At 42.9% G+C, this 20,202-nt stretch overlaps 1 protein-coding gene across 1 annotated transcript; it reads left to right on the top strand.

The window, feature by feature from the left end:
* The first annotated feature begins 2,887 nt into the window (after positions 1–2,887).
* Positions 2,888–12,759, top strand: LOC131267959 (zinc finger protein 501-like). Its single transcript, XM_058270784.1, has 4 exons — positions 2,888–2,907; positions 3,832–4,029; positions 11,606–11,696; positions 11,773–12,759. Exons 1-4 carry the CDS (start codon positions 2,888–2,890, stop codon positions 12,757–12,759), a joined length of 1,296 nt encoding a protein of 431 aa, XP_058126767.1.
* The last annotated feature ends 7,443 nt before the right edge of the window (positions 12,760–20,202 follow it).

Here is a 20,202-nt window from a genome sequence, read left to right as displayed (position 1 = left end):
ATTAAAATCTCTCCATCCATCCTTCTCGATTGATATTTCCCTTGTATTGCCGTCGAGCAGCGCTATCCGATTTTGCGAGCATTAATGAAGCTGAAGTAAAATAAATATTGACAATATTTTCGGCCTGACGGAAAATATCTGCCAGAACCAACCAGCTCCAAACCTTTGGTCCCCGGCACGACGCGTGGGATGGAAAAATCGATTAAGCCCTTAGTTTCCCCCGCTAAAGTATCGATCGCCTTATAGCAAATCAGTTCATACGATTTACCCCCGACCATTCGGACTTCCCACGGCGTGGCGCCCATCATTCTTTCCAGCCGATGGATGGTGGAGGTCCAATTTGAATCGACAAGGCGGGAAAGAGAAAGGTGAAGGACGAAAAATGGGTGAAAAAAATCCCATCTCTCGGAACCATCGCAAGCGGATCGAATCGGATCCTCCTCCAGCATCCGGGGGTAGGTTCGCTAATCGGTTAATAAGGTTTTGCCAAGTACATAAACCGTCCGAGGACGCGCCGGGCGAACCGGAGGGAGCTGATGGCGGGTTTGGGTCCATGTCCTTGCGATGGATCTTCACCGATTGACGTGCTCTCTAATACAACGGGAAGGATAAATATATTATCTAACGACCAAGACCACCTCCCATGTGAATCTATATGTGCCCGATATGTATGTGTGTGTGTCAGTGTGGGTTTGCAGGTGTGCTCCTTTCTGCTCCCCGATTCCTATCCCCAGCGAGCGGAAGATCGGAAAATCGGGGATTAGAGTGTTTTTCTTGGCATTTAGCCAATCGCTTTTCCGATAAATATGATCTCGCCCATTTCTGTTACACCATGAAACTCTCCCTCTCTTGCTCTCGGTCTCTCACACATTGAGGATCTCCTTCCCTGTCCCTGTCTCTCCCTCTGTCACCAGACGTTCTCGACCGCTCCATCGAACTAATGCGCATGGCATCATTCACTTTCGGGCGAGCGGAAAAGGATGCGCTTCCTTTTCGCGTGCGCGGAACATTATCTTCCTCAACCATTTCTATGCTTGTTGTCTCGTTCGGCGCCGGGCAAACATTCTCCCATCCTGCCATCACCGTCGTCGCAGGGCTTTGGGTCTAGAGTTTCTCAAGACAGTGCCAGGTTTCGCGCGGATGGAAAGGGTGGAAAACAAAACATGCGCCAGAGCGAGATCGAGTGAGTGTGCCTAAGGATCTGCTTCTATGCTGTGGGTCTTCCTGGGACCTTCCCCCGGCAGTAATCGGTGACGGAAGCGATAAATACATAATCCTTCTAATTTTTCCTAAATCGCTCGACTCTAGCTGAAATTAGAACCTATTGCGTCATGAGAGAAACGCAACGGTGGGCAGATAAGATATGATTTCGTAAGCAAATTTTACAGTCGAATTTAGCATTTATTTATCCAGCTTTTATTTATCTGTTTGTTATTTCTTTTTTCACGAAAGTGTGTTAATTTAGTAAAGCGATTAGATTTATGGAAAAAAGCAACTGTGAATCAGTGAAAACTTGTCCGTTACACGATGGAATATATTCGATGAAATAATAAATCACATCCCGCCTGCTAGATGGGAAAACCGGTGGCACCAGTGCAAACACCTTCCCCTGCCAAATGTTTAAATCAGATTTGAAAAATAAATAATCGCTTATGTGCCGCGTCCGGACGAACTGCTCACTCTCACCGAACCGGGAGTGAGTGAGTGAGCCGTTGAACAAGGCAAGCTTTCACTTCCGAATGGGAAAAAGGGACAGTGGCTAACTAGGGAAAATGGAAAATAGGAGTAAAAAAAGTATATCATGTGGATTTGTAGGTACTTCCGTGTGGCTTTTTTCCCATCCATCCGATGTGTGAGTGAGTGAGCCAGGACGAACGCCCGTGTTGCCTCCCTAACCTCTCCACAACTCCGAAGGTCCGCGGATTATGTGCGGATCAGTGTCGTGTGTCCTGTCCGGGGCAGCGCAGTTGACAGAAAGAGACGCTGAGCGGCTGTGAGGGGAGTGCAATAGGGGTGTCGGACGCCCCTCGGAGAGCTTCAGTCAATTTTCCATTCAGCCTCGGCAAGCATCAGCATTAAATTTGTTTACACTACAGCGTCCTCGGCGATATTCCGCTATGTGTACATCTTCAGTTTGAGGTAAGTGGAACGCAGCAGGAGTAAGGGATCGGAACATCCCTTCGACCGGACCACAGACCAGGTCACGAGTCGTCGGTGGTTCGTTGTGAGCCTCACTCTCGTACGGGCCGTCGGTTCGTCTGGTTGACGTGTTACTTATCCGAGTCGTTCTGACATGAAAGAAAAGTGATACAGAATCGTTACAAGGAAGATTTTATGAGTGACACAAATAGAAGAAAATTAAAAAACTGTTCAGAAAAGATCTTGAGATTGTTCGACCTTTGAGTGTTCAGCTTCACAGTTTAAGCCCCCTAATAGATTGCTTTGTCAACCCGGAAGTGTCCCGAAGGGAATTAAGAGCAATAACAATCAAAGTCCACGGGATTCCATCCTCTCGAGGAACTCTTGCAAGTGAATCGAAACGCCGTTCACCGTATCCTGTCGAGCTGTAGCGTAAAAGTGTGCCGTTGTGAACCATTTATTCGTTTTGAAAAAAAAAACCGTCGATCCAAGAAGGCTCAGTTTTTGCCGTTGTTCGTGTGTGTCAGTGTTGTGCGTGATTCCTTTGGCCTCCTCGACGCACCGTATGTGGTACGATACCGGGGAAAACTCATAAACAAACCCACTGAACAAAAGCGATCGAATCCTTACACGAGCAACACGGGCCCGAAATATCGTACCGCGGAGTTACGCTTTGGACGCTTGCGGCGCTTTCCGATCTCATTCTGAACCTCAACGCAAACGTCCGCAAATGCCGGAAAGCCTCGCGATGGACTGGGACATTGACATGTAAGTAGATTACTGTTTATTTTTCCTACCACGCCATTGTGTCAACTAATTGTCGAGAGTTTGATGACTTCCGGGTGCTAGGCGATGGTATTTGCCCTGTCGTACGTCCGAGGCATTTTCGGTTGAGGGAGAACCAATTCGTTCCCATTCACCCCTCGAGATCGGTCAATTTGGTCCTTCCTTTTTCCGAGGACGTCTGTAAGATGATATCCTGGCACTGATTCGATTACGGAGTGGCGAATGCTGTGATTTGGCGTTGCGTCCTTCCGTGGAACAGATGGATTCCTATAAAGTGAGAATAGAGATGTGTCGCTCGGTAATATGTTTGCATTGAAGCTTGACACAGAGGGTTTTATTGAACCGGAAAATAGAGACCTTCTGCCATGGTCATATCTATCGCGTCTATTTTATGAAAAAAAGGAAAACAAAACCTCACGTAACTAGAAAAACTATGAGGTTAAAAAAACAGAATAGGACGAACTCAATGTGGTCCTAAAAGGGTTATGAAGAACATTAAGCTTTGCGCTATAAACGCATCTGTTATTTTAAAAATAACGAGCCCCAGTTTAAATTTTTAAATACATAAAAGATAATAATATATTATGTCTATGATACACATTACTGCATATTTTAACTAAACAAGAAAAACAAATTTTAGTTGTTTCGAAACTATCTCCTGGAAACTTCATTACTTTTTTTTGTTCACACTTAACTGTTCTGTAAATAAATCTTCATAAAACACTCCATGAAAAAAGAATACGTCAAATTGAAATGACTTGTGATTTGTTGGTAGCAACATCACCAAGAGATGATAAAAGATCAATGAAAACGTCAAAGGAATGCTATTGTACCTCTGTATTAGACAGAATATTATCCCTTCCCACACCAATCTCTATGACCTCAAGAAATACTTTTCTCATACAGCTTCAACTTTGACATCGATGAACGAGAGCTGGACATCAGCATTCGTTCAATCCTCCTCAACGAGTCCAGCTGCAGCACAATGCTGCTCTCATCGCACGAACCAGCCATGGTGGACCATTCGCTAAATTTGCCCCAAACGAACCTACTAGGTGCGATGGAATCAGCAGTTCTACCATACCGGAAACCATCCAAATGCACGTAAGTACGCTCCGCATGCTCCATCCAACGATTGTAGCTCCTTTTCATCCAAAAATTCTGAGCTTCTTATGCCAAGGACCGGGGGATCCAGCGCTGGAGTTTTCGGTGGATCCCCCTACGGAAAGGATTAAAACATTACGTTCGAACAATTTGTGGTTGATAAATAAAACGCAAGCGTTGACAAAGCCCACCAGCCTTTAACCCGCTGGCATGAGCAAATCTTTTCGGCAACAGTAAACTACTTATTTGCGGCCAACACTGGCAGGCAAACAGAGTGCGGATTAGTAGTAGTTGGAAGTAGTTGGGGTTCCTGTTCTGAAACTCACGTAACAGATCTCGTTTCAGTCGGAAATGGGGTTATAAATCCCAAACGTTTTCAACATCGATGGGAAAGGGAACGATCCAATGGTAAACGTTTTCCCAATCGCTTCGAAAAGCGTTTGAAAGGTTTCCGCAAGGTAAACATCTCAATCAGCACACAAATAGACAAACCATGCGAAGCTGATTGATGTTATATTATTCGAATTCAAGTGAATGGATCTTCTTCTCTGAATACATAAAGCAAAAAAAACCCTCTGGCACAGCGGAGGATGTGAATTTCAATCTATCTCCATTGGCTTCCCAGTTAAGCATATGAATACGTAATGAAGCACCTCGCAATAAAAATATCGTAATGGAAACAATCCCTTAGTTCGGATAGTGAAAAAATAACACATGAATCCATAAATACGCGGGCATGTAATTTTGTTTTTTCGCATTACATTCAAGCACACGTAATAAGGCACAACAAATTGAAAACTACGAAAAACTTATGGGTAATGTGAGCATTTTGTGTCTACGATTCAAAGGCTTCGCGATATTTTTATTGTTCTACCTTGTGAAACCAGTATCGTGCACTTATGTGATTTTTTTTTCTGGAATCAATTTTTCACATCCTCACTCTTCATCACTTTTTTCTATCAGATTACTAATAGATCGATGCAAATGAAAATTTAATATATGATTGATCGGTCTTTGACTTTATTACTAGAATGTTTAAACTGGTTGTCTGTTTTATGATAAACAAATAATCTTTAACATTCAGAAATTCAGTTTTAGGACTTCTACATATTGTTTAAAATGTTGTTTTAGCTAATATTGTTGTGGTAGTTAACTCGTAGGGATGATATAAAAAAAGCTTCATGTTCCTGCCATACAATCGAAACATCGATAATGTAAAAAATGTTTAGTTCTATCTTGTTTTTCAGTTAATTGATGTCTCTAGATGTAAGAAGATAAAAAATCTTTGAAATTTAGAACGGAAAAACGAGCATTTCATAGGAATCTAAACGATTCATCGCGTTATTGCTACATAAGTGAAAAACTGCTAATCTTTAAAGCTTATTACTCGCATGGTTCATTAAGCCGGCGAAACCGATCTGAGTGTAAAAGAGCAATTTAACGGCCACATTCTTCTTTCGTTGCCCTTTGCGAACCCGTACGAGACCTCTGGCTTCCATTGTGAGTGTTTTTGTTCCAAAATTTTCCGCTTATGCGTGAATTCGGGGGAGCGAGTATGAAAAACAAGCACCATTGGTAGCAGTTTGAATGTTCTGAAATGTCCTGCTGATACCCAATGGTTTCAGGTCTTAACCGTTCTGGTGCTGTTGCATCGCTCTAATTTTTCATGCAACGAAAGACTTGTTCTGCTTGGATCGTAATCCTTACTCTGCTCGAGTCCTCGCTCCTCACGACGGTCACGTTTATGAAACATTCATCCTTCGCTGGCCTTCCGGCTGCGGGCCACTCGTGCGCTTTTGTTCGGAACACTTTTCAGAACTTCCCTCCCGAAACCCCTTCGCCCAGCGGATGGACAATTGCCCAAGGACCGGGAGAAGCCAATACCGGCAAGCAAAACGGGTACATTATAAACAAAACTTTCCAACAAACTCAATCACGGCTTTCCCGAGCGAACTGGGGGAAAGGAAAATGGCCCAACCAGCGACCAACCGACGGTGAGACAATCGAGGGAATGTTTGCTCGAATATCGGAAACAATCGAATCGAGTGTATGGGAGAGTTTCGTTGCTCGTTACATTTTTAATGACCTCGAAGACGGAGCCGAAGAAAGTTTGCACAATTTGCGGAGTGAATTGTCTTAACTCAATCCATTGCTTTCTTGTTTCAAGCTGTTTGCTTTAGGGACAACATATTTGACCAGTTTTAAAAAGTTTGTTTAGGAGCAGTATGCGTGGCTAAAGGAAAACATTAGCAGATTTAATTTGAAAACTTAAGATTGATCGAAGGTATTTCATTTCAAACGTAAATAAAATCGATTGAATTATGTTGTAAACAATTGCATTATGTTTGCAAACAATTTTGTATATAGAAGCTACACTTTTGTACATAGAACATAAAAGCTTCTGAAGCTTAAAGTTGTTGTCAAAAGAACGTATTATGTAAAGAATGTTAAAACAGATTGAAACTTAGTGATATTAATAAGAGGAAAGAGCAATTCTACAATCAGTGTAAAATCGAAATATAATAAAAAAAAATCGTTTGACAAAATCCTTTTAAATTATTAGCCAGAAACATTCTTTCATCATTTTGTTGTTGTTAATTACGATAAGAAAATAATAACTCCTTGGAGCATACACTTTTATAATATTTTTTTTAGTTCATGCAAAGGAATGGAATATAATCCACAAATTTTTCTCACCCTCGTAAGAAAAATCGTGTTAACTAGAAGTTAATTAGAAGGCTTACCAATTCGTTCGTTCACACTTAAAAAAATATGAATTGTTACAGATTGCCAATAATCTGATCGTTTGTAGGCTTCTTCCGTTGCGAGCAACACCATGAACTTATTTAATTAGCCGCCAAAAGTCTCATGAAAATGATTAACCTTTCACCTACTTATATTTGCCTATTACTTTATACAAAAAACAAACTCTTGAAAATTACGTAGAAAATCGAAAAAAAATAATATCCCGTCGTATCTGCTTCCTTCGATAAAATTTCTTCCATCTTACCGCATCCGTTGTTATCCCTCTTTTGCCTTTTGCATTTCAGGAAACATCGAAAATTTATTAAAATTTGAAACCCCTCAAATACAAACCCAATGAGGGGGGAAGAATAATCGAACTCAACGTTACACGGTTCAAGATTCGAACCGTTGTGAAAATATTTTGCGATAACACATAAAACATGTGTAAATACATAAATTATACCACTATTTTATGAAGTAAATTATTGCAACTCAAATCAAACTGTCTCGATTCGGTTAATTAAAAGATGATGTAAATACACACACAAAAAATACCCCGTTTCCATTGTGTGTCTATAAAGAAGAAACTTGTTACGGCCAATCTAATGACGATGCCACAAACACAAATCCCTTCTTCAGCCCCGACGTGACCTTCTCCTGGGCTCGTCGAGAAAGTTCGGTGTCTGCATATTTAATGAGTTGCGCAACCGTGGAATTGCTCGAACAATAATAGCGGAAGCGAGGCAAGAAAAACAATCGCTATTTCCGAACCAACCCGCGGTCGCACCGCTAATTATCACTATTTGCGTAGGCACGGTTCCGGAAGAAACCTTGGATCTGTGCGAACCGCTCCGGCTTCAGCTGGAAACGGTGCAACTCGAAACCGTGTCCACGCGGTGCATTATGGATAACATAATTTTATTCCGAGTGGGGGACCTCCCGGTCGAAAAGGACAATGCCGCCGCGTGTAATGCCAGTATTTACTCCGGTTCCGCGGATCCGGAAATGTACCGCAACGAAAAGTTTCTGTACCGTATAAACATCGGTCCGCTTTTTACGGTCGCACTCCCAGAATCGCGAATGCGTTTTGCTGGTGAATCGTGGGTAATTCATGTTTAATTATGAATGTTCGCAAGGCCGACGGATGAAATTCTAATCAGCTGCGAAAAAGGGTAGACGAAAGGTTAGTTTACTTTTTGTTTTGGAAAACACTTATTTTGTTATATTAAATTTCATTCTATACATTCATAAAAGTAAAAATACTGAAAAGTAAAAATAGCATTAGGAAAAACGTGAGTATGCGTTTTTTATCTATCTTACTCAACAACAACTGTTCAAAAATATGTTATTTTGGCCCTTTTCATTTTCATTTCAACTTTTTACAAAGAAAACAACAACAAATACGAAAGTTTCTCATACTAAAAAAAATCATTCTTAATAGTCAGTCATAAAAGGCTTTAAAACGTGACATGATGGAAATCGTTTCGTAAAAGGAATTTTCCGCAATAGCTTTATAATAGTTCATAAACGTTTGTACAAAGCTTCGTCACAAAAATTAAACTTTGAAGGTTATTATTGTTTTTAAAATAACTTGTGTTGTGTAGGAAATGTTGAATGGATAAAAAAGTTCAAAACTGACTGAAATGTTTTTCAGGAAACTTCTCAGCGTTATATCAGCCAAAGTCATTTGTTTCGTATAGCAAGAGATCAAGCTCAATTCGAGTTTTCCCAGGTGAAACAGTTTATCATTCTCTTTGTTTGTATAACTGTTTTCTAAATATTATTAAACTGTTTTCAATTCTCCAGATCTTAGTTGTAAAACAAAATATATTATCGACGAAGGGAACGCTGCCACAAAGTATTCTTCAATTTACCAAATGTCGACGTGCTTCAACGTGCTTCAAACCATACCCTTCAATCCGTGTACACTTTTCATGTTTTCGTTGCAGAAAAATCGTCGAAATGGGCTGGTCTCATACGGCTTCCCGTATTTGCACTGGAAATCCGTGCCGACGGTAATCAAATTAAAAACCAACATCACAAAGATCCTTATCGGTACCGTTTGGGTTTGGAAAATAAAAAACGATGTTGCTGGTAATCCCTCCAGTCAGTGGGAGAATTCCCCAACATGGTTTGGAAACCACTGCATCAAACGCTCACGATCCTTGCCGTTGCTCGGCAACCAAATTTCGGGCACGTTAAAAATAGAACCGTCCGAAAGAAACAAGGCACCCTAAAAGGGGCGTTACCGTTCCGTTTTTCCGCCATCGACTATCATCGGCGCGCCGAGTTATCGACCAATCGGAACTAACGGACGCTCGGATGGGGTGGAAGGGAATAGAACAAAATAAAAAAGAAATGGGCCAACATGGTGGCGTAGATATGTATCTCCTTTTCACGGCGCATCATCCTCGCCGACAGTGCCAAGGATAATTCGGTTTTGCTCAGTTTGCTGCGGTGTTGGCCACGGAAGCCACTGATACGGTTGTTAGTCGAAGTGATTATGCGTCCGTTGGGCGCTTGACTTGATTTTCTGTCCGGGCATCTTGTGAGTAGAGAATATAGCAAAGAAACTCGTCCCGTCGGCATTGGAGTGTATTGAAGTGCACGCTCGGATAAAATTATGTTTTAGTAGATTAAGAATAAGTGAACTCAAAGGAATCTATTCTTTACAGTTATTATACAGTTTACAGTATAATATACAGTTTACAGTTACCGTTTTAATGGAAATGCGTAAAATCAGTCATGTATAAATTTATCGCATTTCAAGATCATGTTCATGTGTTCTAAATGTTTGACTGGTTCTCTTTTCATTCATTACTAACAAGTTTTACATGAAAATAGTTTAATTAGAATAAAAAAATCCAGTTCCTAATTTATAGTGTCCATAAAGGTGTAAACTAATCGTTTATGGTTTATAGTGTAAAGTGTATGACGTTTATGTTTCAGTACAAGCATTTTGCAGACACATGATTGTCGGAAGCTCAAAGTCGAACATCCGAACCTGTGAATACAACTCCCAATAGTTTTTAGTCAAAATTAAGTGTAATATTGCCGATATCTTCAATTTTCACCTAATCAATAGAATGATTTGTTTTCTCATTTGAATGAGAAGTTTTTCCGAATAGATTATAAAAGGTTGAAACTACATTTTCAACAACATGTTATTTTCCAACATGTTGTGTTGTCGTCGGAAGTGTTTTCTTGAGCTTTTGAAAGAAATAATTTATTTCTACTGTTTTCGTTTTTCTACATTTGGTAAGACCTTACGGTTTTTTTTTTTGGTTGGCTTTGTTTTAACGAAACAATCCAAATATTGGTTAATTCGGGAATGGAACAGAGCACATAATTTAAAAGAAACTATGGTAAATTGGGGAATTTGCAACTTTGTGGGCAATATGTGGCGTCAATGTCTATCGTAAAATTATGAACCTATTTTTAAATGTGTTTTTATGTGTACACCCTCTAGCACATTCTTTATCATTCATTCGGTTTTTAGCGTAAGCAAGCGTAGTGATGGAGACGTACATTTAAAAACCAAAAACATATAAAACCAAATTTTACTAAGTAGTAGGGTAAGTGATCCCATAGTAGTACTAGTACCAATAGTGATTTTAGTGGAATAAAATCTTAGCTCTTCAACGAAATTAATACAATAACGTCACTTGTCCTAGTATGAACTGTTGTTTAATCTTGTACGGAGTGTTCACTATATAAACCTTCGCTCTCCGTAATATAGAGGCTCCAAAATTCATGTTTTCCAAATTCCAAATAGGTTGTGCTAGTATGCTGGGGTTCGAATCCCAACCGAGACCGGACCCTTCCCTGTACGAGAGGACTGAGTATCCACGTACAACAGGGAAACAAGTCTCGTAAGCCCTTAACGGCCAGGCATGACCAAGAGGTCGTTACGCCAAGAAGAAGAAGAAGAAGAAGAAGAAGAAGAAGAAGTATGCTGGATTCTTTAAGAATTTATGAGAGACCAATGCATTGGTCTAGCATCAAGACAATGAATTGGTCATTGAGTAATTTAGCCGTTCTGTAATATATTGGATTGGAAAATACATTACAGTCTATATTTCGACTTCAGTCTTTTCAATGTTTTGGTCCGGCTAGGAAAAAATAAATGCTTTGTTATCATGTATTTTTATGATTTCGGTGAATATACTACATACTTTTCAGAAGAATAATCGTGCTTCAATCGTAATCTGTATAAGTATAGAAATATAATGTTTTTGAAAACTATAAATTATATTATATTGTTAGTTACATGATTAAATGCGCCACCATTGGTGCCAGTACCCTAGTCGTTTGCAGATCAAACAAGCTTAAAAAAGCTCGGAAAAGAGCGGCTAGCTTTACTGCACTGCTGTATTATATATTTCATTTGTTTCTGCATTACAGATAAATATTACATTAATGTGTTTCTAATCGACACAAAAACATATGAGATGAACCTTGAGGCAACCTCATTATTTTAGAACCGCTACAATGTCCTAACCATATTTGGTATGACTAGCGTTGTTTGTATAGTTTATATTACAGACAATTATATAAAATCAAGTTTGTGGAATATTTGTTGTATAGTTTCAACCAGAACTCAAGGTTCAATGCAAAAGAAGTCAAACAACACGTGTTGGGGCTTTACTTTGCAATATTAGTACTTTGTGTGCCTGCAGTTCAAATATAGGACCCCAACGAGGTAGTTTAAAATGAATGTTTCCTAAAAGTGAATGCCTTCCTCTCTAGAAATCTAAAATATCAAAAACTTTTAAACCCTAATTCCTTATGCATCGGCCTTTTCATTATCTTTTGTTACTTTGTTTTTCAGAACCCCTTCGTCAGAGCTCGATGCAAGTGACCAGGACTCGGGACATGCCAGCGAAGTTAGTCATACATTCTCGGACATCTCATTGTTTGAGGTAAGGCCTGGAAAATCACATCAACACCCAAAACCAAATAAAATGATGGATCACATTTATCTCTACCTTGAAACAGGAAATGGCGATAAGCCATCAACTACCGGCCGACGGAAGTGACGTGGAAAATGATGCCCCTATTCTCTTTTCCTTTGCCGAAGGCGATTCTTTTGGGAACCCATACCAAAGGCCACCAACACGGGACCGAACAGAAGTGTGTGAACTGTGTGGAAAACTGTTTTCGCCCCGAGTAAACCCCCGGAAGCCATCGTCGTCGCCGGCAGAAGATGACATTCGGTGTCCGGAAAGGTGTGAGTCGTGTAGTGCAGAGATAGTTGACACCAATCATAATCATCTCGAAGCAAATGCCACTAAACGTCGCCACAGTGATCCCTCGGCAGCCGTCCTGCGTTGTCAACACTGTGGCAAGCAATTCTCACGGAAACTCGCCCTCAAGTGTCACCTGCGGGTGCATACCGGTGAAAAGCCGTTCCGGTGTGAAGTTTGCTCGAAGACGTTCGGTCTCTCGTCGACACTGTCCGCGCACCGGAAGTTACACGATCGCACCGGACCCGGTCTGAAATGTGAGACGTGCGGTCGTGTTTTCACGCAACCTAGTGCCCTCTCGAGTCACCGACATCTGCACGCCGCGGTCCGGCCGCACTCCTGTGGCCTGTGCGGGAAACAGTTCGTACGGCTGCACGCCCTGAAGACGCACGTTCGCAGCCACTCGAACGAGCGACCTTTTGGGTGCGATCAGTGCGGAAAAACGTTCGCCGAGAAACACGTGCTCATTCGCCACCGGAAGACGCACAGCGACGAGCGGCCGCATCGGTGCGCTGCCTGTCCCAAGACGTTTAAGGAAAGGTACGATCTGCTGCGTCATTCGCTCATTCACAGCGGTCTGCGGCCGCACAAGTGCACCGAATGTCCGAAAACCTTTGTCCAGTCGAATGCCCTTGCGAAGCACCGGAAATGTCACGAGCGGGAGCGGAAGCTCTCTAGGCAGAACGAGTTCGGTGCAGTATCATTCATCCTTGCAAGGGAAGAAACATTATGTTGCTAAGGGATACTTTGCATTCGAAGGAAGGTGTGGAAGTGACGGTAGACGTTCAAAACCGTTCAATCGGAAAGGTCGCCAACTTTGTCAACAGTCACGTGGCTCCTTTCGACCATTGTTACATGTTTCTCCAGATGTACATGACGCAACAGGCAGTAGATACGGTACGGTGTAGAGCTGTGAATAAAATAAATAGTTGAGCGTTTAAACAAACGTTGTTCGTTACGAGGAAACTCCTCCGAAACTTTCCGACGAGCTGTGAGAAAGGTCAGTTGAATCCGAAAGCCTATAAGGTGAGGTGCATTATAAGATTAGACCATGGGGGTGTCAGATGACTCTGACGTGTGAAGGGTATAAGTTCTGCTGCTTATAGAAACTCGTCGCCAGGCAAAATTATGTCCATGAAAGTTTTCTTGACTCTTCAGCACGTAAGCCGTAGATATAGCATGCTTTCAAAAGGTCAGTGATTATATGTTTTTCCTGAAAAGTTGATATTGTATTCTAGCATCAAACAAAATTATCGATTATTCATCAATTACTATCAATTTGGGTTAAAATGTGGCGTTTGATTAAAGTTATTCAATGCATTTTTGTATCGCTCATTGCGACAAAGTTTAAACTACGTCCGTTAGGTAGTGGAACAGGATTTTTTAATCAAGATAAGAGACAAATAGGATAGGATTTAAGTCGCGATAGTGCATCAACTTGAAATCAAACTCGTTGTATTAATCATAAATCGGTAAGCATAGTATAAAACTGTAGAGTAGCTTTTAGAGCATGCTTATTTCATATTTTTCACTGCACTCCTCGAGTACTTATGGAAGTTTTACAAAGTAGCCTGCGCCATGCTTTTCTCTTGTGTTCGATTTCTTCTCGTAATGTTGTTCTCTAAATTTTATTTAGCATATTACTTTCGATGGTAGTAGCTAACAGTCATCAATGGTTGTAGCTAACAGAGTAGTCAACCGTAGAGTCACATGGTAATCGATCATTTCACTTTTGTTTGCCGATGGTGTTTTTTGAATTGAATAATGGAATCGATCACGTACAATTTGCACGAAATATACAACTTTTATCAGATTTCCAAAATGTGGAACTGCTTTGTTTTTAAAGTACTAACATAGTGCCTTTCATTTAAGGGGTCTGGCGCTAAAATTGGCCAAGCCACTAAAAAGTTATTGAGAAATTAGTTACTTTAGCCATTATTTCCAGTTGTGACCAAGGTTTTTGAAGCTTGTTGATGCCAGTTTGGCGCGCAGCTTCGTTTGTAGTGGTGGGTAAACCGAATCCCCAAATCCGAATCCCAATCCAATAAATGCTCGGAACAGTCCAAGCAGCGGATAGTGTTCCTTTGGAACTGTGGTCTTTGTGTACAAAACTTTGAAAGGCCAGGTACCAACGTATTTGGGGGAAAGGATAGTAGTTAGGACTCACACACGTAATGCCGGTGAGTTAAGATTTCCCGGCTCTCTGTCTGGAAACGCACGAAATTCGTTGTTTTTCAAAGGAGTACAATGGTACAACAGGATGGTGAGAGAGATTAAACAAGCGTAAAATCTTAGAGAGTTCAAACGCCTATGCGCCGTATTCGTGACGCGGACAGTCTGACGCTGTGCTTGCAATGTCTTTAGTAAATGTTGTAGTTTTTGAGTCCGTAGTATTACATTTGTCAACATGGTCTTTGATTATGATGATGATAAGTGAAAAAATGAACAGGGACTTTTATTTTTATTATCTAATTTAACTTAATAGAATGAATGAGTCTACATAGTTTTGAGACACGCGCGCGTAAATGAGGACAACTGGTGGACATGGCTGTACGAAAAGAACTAATAGTATCTACACATCGCGCTGTAGATGGGTCCCTTTCTGTTCTGGATAGTGGCACCACATTATCAACCAATGGTAATTGGCGGTGGGAAGTACAAACAGAGCAGAAATATAGAGCGGTAAAAGAGTAAATGAGGCCCCGGGCTAGATTCTCCTCTTCCTGCTGGTTCACATTAAGCGCCTGAAGCTATGCAAAGCGCGACACATGCATTCGTTTCGAATTTTTGAACGCTAACGGTTCGCTTAAAAGAACATAACGGTTTAAATTAATCACCCAGTGGAGGTTGAATGCGGATTAATATACTTTTACATGTTAAGTTACTAACAAGTAAACTATACCACAGATGGTGGACAGCATGAAACAATGAGTTTAGCTGAAGAAATGATTTGGAAACGGCGGCGCGCCCGCAGCGAGCGAAGCGAGCGGACTGCGCTAGGTCTACCGAAAAAGAGAGTTTGTTATAGTTTTGAGAAATAAGGGGGGCCCGTGGGCCCCCCTCATACCGCACCCCTAGGTTGATTGCGTAGCCGAAATTAACGGTACACACTACGGTTCAAATACTCGTAGGTTGAATTTAACGAATTATTGTATCACCAATTGCATACATTCAGTTTAAACGTCCACAAGAGGTGTAGCCACGATCGAAAACATGGCGGCCGGGGCCTCATTTACTCTTTTACCCCCAATCCTTCTCCGATATCCCCCCTCAAAACCCACATGAATACCCCAAAAGTGTTATGTCAAGTCATGATATGTCATTTTACACTGGACGACTTCACCTTCTAATTTATACACATTGATCTAAATCGTTAGAATCTGTCAGATTGGATTGAAATCTTTAGAATCCGTCAAATGGGATTCGAGTCTTTAGAATCCGTCTAGGGATCGAATCTTCGAATCTTCCGAATCTCGATTCTGCCAACACTATGACACTTCTTGACAGCTGCGCCGTGCGCGATTCTGCCGTGGTTGAAGTGTGAGATTTTTCGCGTGTTTTCCGACGGCCATCGCAACATTCAACGTTGGTTTGCACTTGGCGGTGTAATATTGTGAAGCCAGCACGTCCAAACCGCTACCAATTTCACCGTATGGTGTGTCGTGTAGTGTTGCAGATGAGGTGTTGTCCACTTCCAGTGCTGCAGTGCAGTTAAATGTGCCATCCCGTAAAGGAAAATCAATCGATTGATCCTAGATAGCAGGGAAAAGTTTTTCTTCGCTGTCCACGGTGGCGTGAAGTTTATCAGTCAGTGGCGCTAGCAACAGCACACACGGAAGTTGGCAAAAGTGGCGCTTCTTCTAGCGCTAGTGCTCCTCGTTTCGGATTCGGAGTGAAGAAAAGGCAGCGGGCCGAGGGGAATAACGCGTGAAAACGTCAGCCGCGCAAACCGCCCTACCCACTCACCCATCCTCTAGACGTGTCAATTTGCACGACGAGTAAAATCAGCATCTTTTCTTAGTCGTAGCTAGAAGAATTGTGCGGTCGTGTGGTTGAGTTGCGCTTCGTTCACCGATGCCGTTCGCCGAAAAAGTGTCAAGGTTTAGCGAAAAAAGCAGCACTAGGAAGAAAATTACGCCACCGGGAAAAGTGTGCTTCAGACCACGTGTGTGTATGTGGATCCGGTGGCCGACCCTGTTGTGACTAGTGCAAACCAAATGAAGCTGTAACAACAGCTGCCCACGATTTGTCATCTGTAATCTTCTTCGGCGAACCGCATGACCGTAGTCGGACTGGAGAAGTGAACAAAATTCCTTTTATGATAGTAAGCCGACGCTCGTTGGATGAAGGTAACCCGGTTCGCAATTGAACCGACCGTGCGTATGTGCCTGTGAGTGTAACAGTGCTCGTGGCGGGGACCACTACACCCTCCCTGTCAACCCGGAACACCCTGAGGAGATGTAGTGACTAATCGTTGAAGAATTTAGCATCTTTATTTGCGACGTGTCATAAAAAAACTACCATACTGCATGCCGCAATCCCTTGAAATCATGCAAAATACCTGCTTCCCGCGTACGGTTTTTGTGTGATTGACAAGAGTTGATAAAAGCGGCAGAAATTCATCACAGAAACCAGAAACAGGATCCACGGGCATACCGACTACTCGAAGCAAAACCATCGAAATACCTCATACTTGCATCAACAAAACACGATTTCCCTTAGCCGAACGAAACGGGAGCACCGGAAGTGTCGTCCGTCCACCATCCGTCGTCCGTCGTTTAACAGCCTCAACCTACAGGCGCGTGGCGACGATATCGATCGGAACCGGAAAAATCAGGACCAACCGAGCCAGCGGAAGACACATCCAGCGTGAGTGTGTGTGTATGTCTCAGGACCTAGTCATATCAAAGCGGCACTCCACCAACACACCACCGCGCACAATCGATCGATTGGGGTGAACAAATAGAGCAAATAGAAAAGCTGAAAAAGGTCACCCGCCGACCCTTCCCGAACACTACGAACAAGCACGCAACGCTGGTCGAGAAAGTGCGTCACCTTTTAGGCCTTCCCCGCGGACGAACGACCCACCGGAACCAACCGGTGGACCGGAAATCACCTTCCATTTGCTTGCCGGTGCGTTAGGTACATTTGATTTCTTCCCATTTTTCTACGCCATTTCGGTAGGTGCATTAATCATAATTCGTTGGCGTACTTGCGTCGGTTCGGTTTGCACTAGTCGAAGGTGGTGTGTACATGTTTACGAACGCGTTGAAAACGCAAATAATTTACGAAGGAGGAAACACATTTATGACCGATTTCCATATTCGATCGCGGGCCAGCGAGCTTTCCTCGCTAAAATTATTGTTTTATTTTCTCGCTTGCGTCATGCAGATTGTGATTTTTATCCCCCATACCATCACGACCAAAACTTATCGTCCCAACCATATGGATGAGTAATAGTCGGCCACATGGGTTTGGCAATAAGAGGGTTCAAAGAATATTTCAACTTTCATGACCAAAACAAGGAATGGCAAAATGATCAATTTCTTATGAATAACATCTGGCTATAGAAGCAGCAAAAAATTTCGCAGAACAGGTAAACCCTTATCAACGACAATCATAATGATATTAACCATTTTTTCCATTATAAGATAGAACGTAAAGTTGTGCAACAGTTTCTAGAAAGTGTCATTCAATTTCGTCCATCTGTAAGAAGATAGGAAAAAAAAACTCTGGAAGGTTATCTTTTCCGATAAGAATATTATTGGCCAATTACGGTTACGTATGCTCTCACGATCGTCCTTTCATTTCACCCCTCGCCAACCGCTCGTGTAACACACGTTGCATAATGGGGATTTCAAGATGTAATCGATCGCCTCAATATCTGTTGGGACGACCGAAAGCCGATCGTTTGGCTTGTTCGTGTACCGAAAATGTGTTCGACAAATTGATGCAAATCGGTTTTGATTGTTCTTCCTTTTAACGATGATGACATACGTCAATCTGCGCCTTGGGAGATTATGCCGGTCAACCACGATGGTATAATCCGAGACTTGTGAGGAATGTACTCATAATTGTCTCGAAACTCAATACTTGGCAACATTTCAAACTGCATGCATCTATCTACTGCCCGATCGATGTGCAGCCAAATGGCCAAAGATGATCGTTTTTTACTGTGAGCCCGACGACAGCGGCCATGCACTCTATCTGTTGTGTATGCTCTCATTTCCGGTCAGCAGTGCAATTCGTTTCTACAACATTTTTAAAACTTTTTTTATTCTTATTTGGGTTTATTGTCCATTACTGATAGTGAGTATTGTTTATTGAATCATTTTTTACTAATTAATGATTGCATCTCTTCTGCAGCCTTTAAAAGAGAATTTATCGGTAAGAGGACGAGTGGAAAATATAACACAAGTGAATGGCTACTAATTATCGTTAGCATATTTTTACTCTTACGAAGACACCAGCCGAAAGGATTTAATTTTGAAACGTTGAAGAGCTTTGTTGATAAAGCCCTTAAAGTAACGGAAAATAATGCCTGTTTTCAATTCCAATTACCGATGGTTACTTTGGAATGTTGCTAATGCGTAAAGTAATTAAAATATTCCACGTTAGGCTGCATTATCCTTATTGTAATTTCCTATTCACCTTTAGCAAGTGTCTTCCAAACGTTGGGTGTGATGACCACTAGCTGTTCATTTACCTTTTCCATTATTTTCGTCTGTTTTGCTAATTTCAGGATCGGTTGCAGTACGGACAAGAGAAGGAAAGAAGCCAAAACTGATGACGAAACCTGCTGTCCTACAATAGGTCATACATCCAGCACGCATCGACAACTTGTTGTATTTTGGCAATCTAACTTCATCTTCACCAGCAAAACGCCCGGCCGAGGCCGGTAGCAACATCGTTAGACAACTTTCGAACGGGCAGCATCGACCACAAGGAAAACGAAAAGGAAGAAGAAAGAAACTCCACAACACCCATCGAGCGACCACGCGGGACAATGCGCGCGATCTGTACTGCCGTGCCGGAGAGCGACATCTTTGTCATGAGATAGCATAGATACCCGCACCGACCCACCGTTGCCGCACTGATAACAGGCGTGAAGGACGGCTCCCACCCGTTTCTGCACCTGTCCGCTCGTGAACCGTCAAAGCCGACGACCCGCAGCGAGTGCGGCGCGTTATCAACGTCGCGTCGCGATCGGCAGCAGCAGCATCTCCACCATCACCTCCATCATCATCATAATCGCCGTCATCGGTATCATTATTGGCAACAGTATTGCCACCAATATCAGCGCCGTTGGCACCAGATATAGCACCCTCCAGTCCTCCAGACAAAACCACCGACACTGTCTCACGTTCACACACACACACACGACACAGGAAAAAAGGGTGAAACAAAGCAAGCGAGAGGGAGAGGGGTGGGCAGGCAGCGATTGTAAACAATACACGTAGGGCCGCGGAATCCGATCACCAACACTAGCGATCACCATTAGCTCGGCGAAGGTGGTCGTGCCTCGTCGGCGTCTTGCGGCCGGCCGCGTGTCCGCGGTGTCGGCAGTCGTCGCAGGCATCGGTGGCGGCGTGTTCGGTATCTCGCGCTGCTGCTGCTGCTCCTGCTGCTGGAACCGCCTCTGTTGCGCCGAGCAGCAGCATCGTGATTCAGTCGGTTTGATCACCCGCCGGAGAGTCGCACGGGTGAAGCCTCCCTGACGGCCTGCGTGCCTTGCAGCCAGCCCATCTCTTGGCGGTGTCGTCGTCGCGAGTGTGTGTGTGTGTTTTTGTGTTAAAGCCGCGTCCCGCGGGGGTTATCCCGATCGGGGTTGATCGCGAGGCAGATCGATCGAGTGTGGTGATAGTGATCGGAGAAGGTTTTTTTTCTAGTAGAAAATTTTGGGCCCACTGTGGCGCTTGAAGGTTCAACGTCGTAATGCCACTGGAAGAGGATCGGCGTCGGTCGGGCTCGCCCACCGAATCGCGCCGATCGGCATCGGTGGGAGCAGCAGCAGGAGCAGCAGGCGAGGACGAACAGCTAGATATGCCTTTGACCAATGTGACGCCGTCGCTGGGAATCGCTGGGGGATGTCCTCGCTCTCCTGTCGCTGCCACCGATGTCGACGATGCGACGACCGGTATCGACGAAACCGATCGGCGGCCGATAGAAGTGTCCCAAGATG

Source organism: Anopheles coustani, chromosome 3 (genome assembly GCF_943734705.1).
Source record: "Anopheles coustani chromosome 3, idAnoCousDA_361_x.2, whole genome shotgun sequence".
In the NCBI taxonomy this organism is placed as follows: domain Eukaryota; kingdom Metazoa; phylum Arthropoda; class Insecta; order Diptera; family Culicidae; genus Anopheles; species Anopheles coustani.
This window is presented reverse-complemented; position numbering and strand designations above follow the sequence as displayed.